Source organism: Equus caballus, chromosome 3, assembly GCF_041296265.1.
Source record: "Equus caballus isolate H_3958 breed thoroughbred chromosome 3, TB-T2T, whole genome shotgun sequence".
NCBI classification, from domain to species: domain Eukaryota; kingdom Metazoa; phylum Chordata; class Mammalia; order Perissodactyla; family Equidae; genus Equus; species Equus caballus.
In genome coordinates, this window is record NC_091686.1 from 104498893 (window position 1) to 104507386 (window position 8494).

The following is an 8494-nucleotide window of genomic DNA, read 5'->3' on the forward strand; positions in this document are numbered from 1 at the left end:
GGGGGGGGGGGCAAATCCACCCACAGGACGGAAAAAGGGAGGGAAGGCGTGGTCCAACCCACCTCCACTGATTTCAGCACCCTAAAAAATCAGACCCTGTAAAGGACCCGAGGATGAAAGAACAGCCTGAGCGCGTCCCTGGCCTGAGGAAAGGCGTGATGCGCCCCGCCCTTCTTTAAAAATCTCCTGCCCCGCGCGCCGGGCCGAGCCGGCGGCGCTCCCCGCGGGAGGGAGGTCTTCCGTGCGCCGGAGGGAGCTGGGGCGGAGGCGGGCTGCGGCGTAGCTGAGCGGGCCCGCGTCCTGCCCTCGCCGCTCGGCCCCACTTACCCAGGCCTGCCGTTCCAACTGGGCGTACAGGCTGGAGCCCTTGAGCTTCTGGACTATCTGGGCGATCACAAGCGACAGATCCGACTCCTCCTGCAACATTTCCCCTGCCCTAACCCGCCCAGCCGCGGGGACAGGCAGCCGGCGCGGAGACCACGGGCTACAAGGTCCAGCTCCGGGCCAGGGACACTTCTCCGGGACCTTGTTATGCCGGGACTCCTCCAGCGCGCGTTACTAGGCAACTGCCAGGCCGTGTGTCCATCCCTCTCTGGTCCCCCGCGCGCCTAGAGGGCCCCAGCACCTGCGTTCCGCCGGCGGAAAACGACCTGCGCGGGGGAGCTTTTCATTCTGTTGTTCCTGCATAGTCTCTGGTTGCAACAGCGCCTCTGATGCACAAGGGGAAGTCAGAGAGTTGTGTATTTTTGTGTTTTATTATAAAGGATCATTCTTCTTCCGCCTTAAAATCTCTGCAGAAACAGGGCAGTGACATGGCAAATTACTCCCAAGAACTGTCAGACTCTGACACCAGCTTTGTGGACTTGGGCGAGGTGCTTACATTTCAGAACTCACTTTCCGTCTCTGTAAAATAATCCCTGATTCACAAGATGTTGTGATGATTAGCTGAGGTAATAATTGTGAGGGTGTCCGGCACTGTATGTAGCACTCCACTTTATTTCCACTTCTTCTATTTTTATTCTTCTATTATATTCTCTGGGTTCTTATGACAGGAATAAATAGACAAGGTCTTCTCATCTAATAGCTGAGACTTAACCCAGAAGCATGTATTGATCGGTTTTCTGCGAAGCATTGGCAATTCAAGGATGACTAAGGCATTGTCCCAGGCTTCAAGGAATGTACCATCTAGATTCCGATTCTTCCATGTATTCAGTCATTTATGCATAATTCATTCAGCTTTCAAGTTATTGAGCATTTACGTACAGGAAAATGTTCAGGCACAAAGGTAGATAAAACGTGGTTCTTGCGTTCAAGGAAACATATCACAGATTTTTAGGAGAACTAGAAGTAACTGATTTAACTAATTGAATGGCATTCCCAAAGAACTGGAAAAAGGCCTATGGAATAATACACGCATTAGAATAACCTCACCAAAATTATCAAGAATTAATTTTCAATGTGTGTATATAAATATTTATATGGGGGGTTTGGGTGGGGTTTTTGCTGAGGAAGATTTCATCCTGAGCTAACATCTGTGCCAGTCTTCCTCTACTTTGTATGTGGGTCACCGGCCAGGGCATGGCTGACAAGTGGTGTAGGTCTACACCCAGATCCGAACCCACAAATCTGAGCCACCAAAGTGGAGCCTGCCAAACTTCACCACCATGCCGTGAGGTGGGCCCCCTATGCATATATTTTAAGCAAAGCAAAGGTAGGATTCCAAGAAAACAGACCAAGATTGCTGCAAAAACTACTCTAGCCTAACGACATTAAACTTTAATGTGCTTAGCAATCACAAGAGTTCTGATTCAATAGGCTTCTGGTGGGACCTGCTAATCTGCATTTCTGACAAGCTCCCGGGTGATTGTGACCCGGTGGTCCAAGGACTACATTCTGAATAGCAAAGGACTAGAGCAGGTAAACCATAGAAATTCAAAGGGACTGGAGTTCTGGCGTCTATGCACAACACCCTGGCATTCATACCACCACTGTACAGAATATTGTGATTTCACAGATTTCAAATAACGCATTTGGTCAGGTTTGTTGATTAAAACAACTTTGAAAAGAGGTAGGCAGGAAAAACACCCAAAATACTTAAAGGCAATTAATGGCAGACTATAAAACATGTAGTCTCTCTACAAAACATTCTCCCACACCTCGGAATTTCTCAAACTTGCAGATGAATAAATCTTCTCAAATCTTTACAGTCTCTCCATTCCAACATCCGACCCATCCATCAATCTCTGTTCCAACCCACACTTTGAACAAAAAAGGAAAACTACGGAGACAGTTCTTTTGAGATTGAAAGTGGTGAGGTGATTAATAACTAAAGAGATAAGGATGCTTAGGTTGAGGAGGGTCATAAAGCATAGAGGAGAAAAAAGATGAAACTGTGGGGAGCAGAAGAAAAGGCACTGTGCCTGGATTCAGAAAACAGCCTGGCTCCCTTCCTGCTTTGTACCCTTGGGATTGCATGAGTCCCTCGCCGTCAGAGCTTCAGCTTTCTCATCTGTAACAAGAGGGTAAAATATCCACCTTAGGGGACGTTATGAGGAACAAATGTACCCAGTATTAAAATATCAATAAATATCAATAAATTAAATATTAAAATTGAGATAAGTAAATAAAAATAATGTCCAGTACTATTGACAAGGGAATGGAAAGTAACTAAATAAATGTGGCAATATATGTGAAAGTGCCCAGCACAATTCTTTGCACAAATAGAGGCTTTAAAAAGTTTCTTTTTTAAGGAGAGAACAATTTTCAGTCTTAATGCAACAGCTAAGAAGTTTGGATTTGATTCTGAAGGCAAGCCTAAGCAAAAAAAAAAAAACCGTAACATTAAAAATTGTTTCTTACATACATAGAAGCAGGTGTATTGTAGTATAAGTCAATTCTAAAATGCCCTCTGTTCTCTTTCCCCAATTCAATTTAGCAAAACTTTTTGGAACACCTGCTCTGTGCTAGGAATGGCAAGGAATACAAAAATGAGTAGGAAATGGTCCATTTTCTCAAGGAATTCTCACTCCCAAAGAGATGGTGAGGCCTGCACACAAAGAGCTTTAACAGTAGACAGATAGACAGACACTTGTAGTTTCTCACCCGTGTATCTGGAAATCTTATTCCTTTAAAGTCATTGTCCATAAGAAACAGAAGGTGCAGATTCTCATCTTCATCCCACAAGGGAAAACTTTGCCTTGGAAATCCTTATTCTACCCAGAGTTGGGGGGAGGGATTGGAAAACACTCTATTTCTGACATTTTAGAATGAACCATGACCCAGCCTAGAAGATAAATGGCAAAAGGGATCCAATCTAATCTGAGTGATTAAAACTATATAAACAGAGACAAAAGTAAAATAGCTGCAGAGAGCGCTCTCCTCAAAATTCCCTCAAATTCAGAACAAAGCCACTTCTGGGCCAACATGAGTAAGACTCTGGGCCCAGTTCTGCCTTTCTCAGATCTGCTCTGCTTTGATCTATTTTACATGTAATGTTGTGTCGGATTTCACTGCGGGTGAGGGGTGGGGGGATACATTTGAAAACCACTGACTAGTGGCGTCACATGAGCAAGGATGTGGACCACATCAAAAACTCCCTGCGAGCCTAACACAAAAATGAGGCACACTTCAGAGTATAGTGGAACATGTCTTTGCTTTATTCATATGAGTGTGGCTTGCATAAACTCTACAATCTACGGTGAAAAGTATTTTCAGTTGTTTTAGAAGGAAACACCGCTTTTAGCTTGCTGGATCTGCAGAATAGATTGTACTGTGTGTTGTCAGGAAATTACTTAAAGTAAATAAAAATGATTATGTGTGCCGTGTGTATCACAAATGTCACAGGCCTCACTGTCTTCGGGAATAAATGAACTCATAGTGATATCCGTTACCTGTCACTGGATAGTTAGCCCCCACATATTGGAATGAGGCCTCAGGCTCCTCTTCAAAGTCTCTTCCTATTACTTCTGGGAGTTCTCAGGAAGTGGCATATGTGTACTTCGGAAAAAGTCTCCTTGTGATCTGCTCTGCCTTCTTTAGGGATCTCAGATGCCCCAAAGCCACTGTCCAGGGTGCTGCTTCTTGGTCCTCCCAAAGCTGCAAAAACCCAGAGGTACTTAAATCCCAAGGCTCACAAAAAAACCTCATGAGCAAAGACCCTTCTGATTCTACTTGCCACTTCTTTTTACAAAGGAGATAATACTTCATTTCTGACTCCCAGCCGAGTGTCAGACCATGCTGTCCTTCACTGCCCCATCTTTGTCCTTCAGTTTCCCCACTTGTCCATCACTTCCCACAAATGCCTCTGGCCCCAGGCAATTGTGTGCCAGTGGGGTTTGGTGGGGGGGTGAATTGGGCTATTGGCTCCATGAACAATCCCAGGGATTGTGTTGACTTCATGCAAAATATAAAACTCACAGGAAGGAATGCAAATAACAATGGTTTGAATGATAGGATATTTATTATTACCAACAAGTCTGGAGGGGTGTACCAAGGTTGGTTTAATGTCTCAACAACATTATCAAAAATCTAAACTCTTTTTTTCTTTTCCACTCTGCCATCCTTCACATGTTGGCTATCACTGTCCAGCTTATTGCTTCAGTCTTAAGGCGCCTGCTGCAGTTCCAAATACCACATTCTCCAACCTCTGCCTACAAAGGCAAGCCAGAAGGGGACAAAGTAAGGGTTCTCAATGACCGGGTATGTCTCTCTTTTTTGAGGAAAGACTATTGTTCCAAGAAGCCACCAAGAAAACTTCCCATGCATTTTATTGCTTGAAGCCATGTCCCATGACCACGTCTAGCCACAAGAGAGTCTGGCAAGAAATGTTCTGGTATTTTATCCTCAATCCTGGGAGGAAGATGAAATAGAAGAATGGCTTATTGATTCTATTGTGTTGTCCAAAATGACTTCAGTGTAAGATTGGTACTTGTATGAACCAAGATATGAACACTTGTAAGTGAGCATCCTGGACTGATATTTGGACCAATCAGACCACAAATAAATTAAAGTACTTAGAGTTAGGCAATATCCAGATCACTTACCATTCACACAGGGTTGATTGTGTGCAGTTCAGGACCCAGAATCTAAATTATAGCACTTATCGATGTGGCATTTTCTCAGTATCATGGTGACATTCTAAAAGCTAAAAACAAATAAGAATGACGCATTTGTAAAACAAGGTTTATGAGTAAAAGATTATGTGACAAGAACAGAATATTTGGAGTGTTATTGTAAAAAAAAAATACAAAAATCAGTGACATGAGGAAAATAGCTTGTTCATAAATGACTTTTGACAAAGGCTTCCCAATATCTAGAGGTCATTCTACTAGAATTCTAGGTTATTCTCTCTCATTGTATAAGCAAAAGTGAACATTGGAAATAATCTATTCTTTCATACAATATGTACTTCTTGGGGGCAAAAGACATTTGCTGCTGCAATGTCATGTCCTCGTTTCTCCAGGCACGTCCTGTAGGTTTCAGGTAACACAATAGAACAGGATCTACTCAGCTCATTTTCTCCTGAGTTCTCTAATTACAACTCTGTCTTCTTATCTCCCCATCCAAACTATACCACACACACACACACACACGCGTGCGCACACACATTTCTACTCCAGCGTGTCTCCTTTTTCATTGCATTTTCCTACTTTATATGGCTTTTCCTCCATTGCCTCCTGGGAAATTTGCATACCACCTGCCATCTTTTTTTTTGTTCCAGTTTTCTTGATGGTATGGCAACATGTACAAGGCAAGCATATATATGAGAATAAGACAACTACAATATTAAGTGCTTCAGATCAAATTGAAGGTTGCAGTGGGGTCTGTCCCTAACCATCATGGAAGGTAAAAGTCATCCATAAGGATGCAGATGGGGGACTATGATTAAGTTATGGACCTAGAAAGAATATCAAAACCCAAATGTCAGAGGCCCTGTCATCTGGGAGCAGAGCCAGTGAGGAGCAGCACTCAAGGGCATAGCCTGCAGACCCACTGCAGATGCTGTTAACAGGAGTGGGCCTGGGGAAGAGGCCAATGGGTCTGTTGCCAGGACTTAAGCTTGAGACAAGCTCTGTGCAGTGGAAGGAGCAAAGCCATGGACTGGAACAAAGTGGGTGTCCTGACAAGGATAAACCTTTCAAATGGGAAATTGAATTAAATGTTTGATACAGAGCAGAAGAGAGGAAAAAGACAGGCTACACTAAAACAATGGTTCTCAGACAGCTCAAAATATCCTTGAGTTCTCATGCTTTATCTCAAAAATTCACAACACTATGCAGGTATTCCTAAACTGGCCTGCATTTATTTTAATATAGAAATGTTTTTAAAATGCAGTATCTAGAAAATTAATGCACCATTTGTATCCTTGGTTTTCAGCACACTCCCTGGCACACAGCTGAATGCCCCCATAGCATACAGTGTCCCAGAGGTCAAGGTGGCATTGAACCTAATAGCCCACAGCTGTTCCTTATTCATTAACGTACATTGTTTCTCATTCCTTTCCTTCCCTGTCCAACTTCCCCACTCCCCTACTGAGATCATCCCCAATTACACTATTTTCACTCAAATTCTTATTTCAGAGTCTTCTTCTAGGGGAACCTAACCTAAATCTAGTACTTAATATGGTGCCTGGAAGGTAGCAGGTACTTCTTAAGTGCTGGTCAAAGGAAAGAATGACCATGTCCAATTTTCTCCAGGTGGGGCTGGTTGGCTGGAATCTTGCAACTTTAAGCCCATCCTTCCAGCCCACCAGAGTCTTCCAAACTTTACCTCTTTGCACTAGAGAAGAAGAATGACAACAGAGGTATTATGAGTAGGATTCTCCAGAGGACCAGAACCAATAGGAGATTAGATAAACATAGATATAAATATATGGATATATTTATTTTAAGAAATTGATTCACATGATTGTGGGGACTGGAAAATCTGAAATCTGTAGGGCGGGTGAGCAGGCTGGAAGTTCAATAAGAGTTGATGTTGCAGTCTTGAGCCAAAAATCCATAGAGCAGGAGGCTGGAAACTCAGGCCGGATTTCTTGGTTACAGTCTTGAGGCAGAATTCCTTCTTCTCCAGGAAACCTCAATTTTTGCACTTACAGTCTTCAACTGATTGGATGAGACTCACCCACATTGTGGAGGGTAATCTGCTTTACTTAAAGTTGACTGGTGATTGATGCTAACCATACCCACCAAAGTCCTTCACATCTGGATTAGTGTTTGACAGGATGACTGGGTACCATAGTCTAGACAGATTAACACATAAAATTAATCATCACAAGAGGTATCCATCTTCTTAACACAGTTCTGTAACAGCCCTTGTCCTAGCCACACCTCCCTCCACAGGGTCCCATTCTACTTTGACCTCTTTGTCTCCCTAACATCCTGACTGTCCATATAGCCCTTCCATTGTGAATTTCTGTTTTACGGGGCTCTTTGGCTCTTTACCCTGCTGCATTGTTCTGTTCCTGGTTTGTCCCTGCTGAATTGGACTCCATTCTTGGGGACTGATCTCTTGAGCTGGGTCCAGAGCCCCTTCCAGGGTGCCCCTTGGCAGGCATCTGGGTCCACTGGTCCACTGTACTGGGTCTCAAATGAGGTGTGAGAGTCTCTCCAGATTCTCCAAACAAAACAAAGTTTAATTCATGGAACTAAACATGAAATATATGTCAAACAGCACTTTTGTTAAGAGAAAGGGAAGGTGGCAAAATCAAATTGCAGCCCCTAGTGGGGAGGGGTGGCTGCGATTCACCACTAGGATTTTAGTCAGACCATTTTTGAGTGTGTGTGTGTGTGTGTGTGTTTGATGTTACTCAACATCAAAACATACTGGAAACACTTTAGAAGAGTATCATTGACACATTACATCAGATAAATAAATGTTTCCATCTCAGCTGACTCATTTGCTGGAACAAGTTCACTTGACAATACAAATAAAGAAAGGGGACAGCAAATGTGGATGGTTGAAAAGCACATTTTAAGGTTTTCAGGATATGAGTAAAGGTGTAAATGTTTTATAAATTTTAAGAATTACTTTTTCTATTCCTGCAACATGGACTATCAGAATTAGAACAAACTGGGGAAGTCAAAAGCTTCATTTCCTTTTGACAAGAGTGAAATTTGCTCTTTCCAAGAGTACGGTTAAGAGAATTGCTTTAAATCACACAATAATATGAAGACAGAGCTCCAAGTTCTCACCCAATTTTTCTGACAATGCATCCCTTGCGTGCCCATGATTCCAGAATGTTAATTTTTGGTGTATGTGTTGTCATTGTCTTTTTTCTTTCTTTTTCTTTTCTGTCTTTCTTCCTAGCTCCAGAGCTGCAGAGATTCAACATGGAGGGAAAGAAACTAATATCATCTCATTTAACCCTTGTAACACCTCATAAGGTAGGGATTATTTTCTCTAAATTTTACAGATTAGTAGACCAAAACTTGAAAGTTGGATAACTTGTTAAAAGTCAATATAAGGTTGTTCAATAAACAATAAACATAGCTGG

The 8494-nt window shown here is 42.7% G+C and overlaps 1 protein-coding gene across 4 annotated transcripts in view; it reads right to left on the reverse strand.

Moving 5' to 3' along the window:
• Positions 1-730, reverse strand: part of TBC1D19 (TBC1 domain family member 19) — a 140786-nt gene extending 140056 nt beyond the window's left edge. For 2 of the 4 annotated variants that reach the window (XM_023638269.2, XM_001917550.6), the window contains exon 1: positions 328-730. In XM_023638269.2, coding sequence (XP_023494037.1) covers positions 328-426 — 99 coding nt within the window. In that variant the 5' untranslated portion in view covers positions 427-730. Of the gene's footprint in view, positions 1-62; positions 217-327 lie in introns of those variants that run through there. The other 2 variants (XM_023638270.2, XM_070262524.1) reach the window with 2 other exon arrangements.
• Positions 731-8494: the final 7764 nt, after the last annotated feature.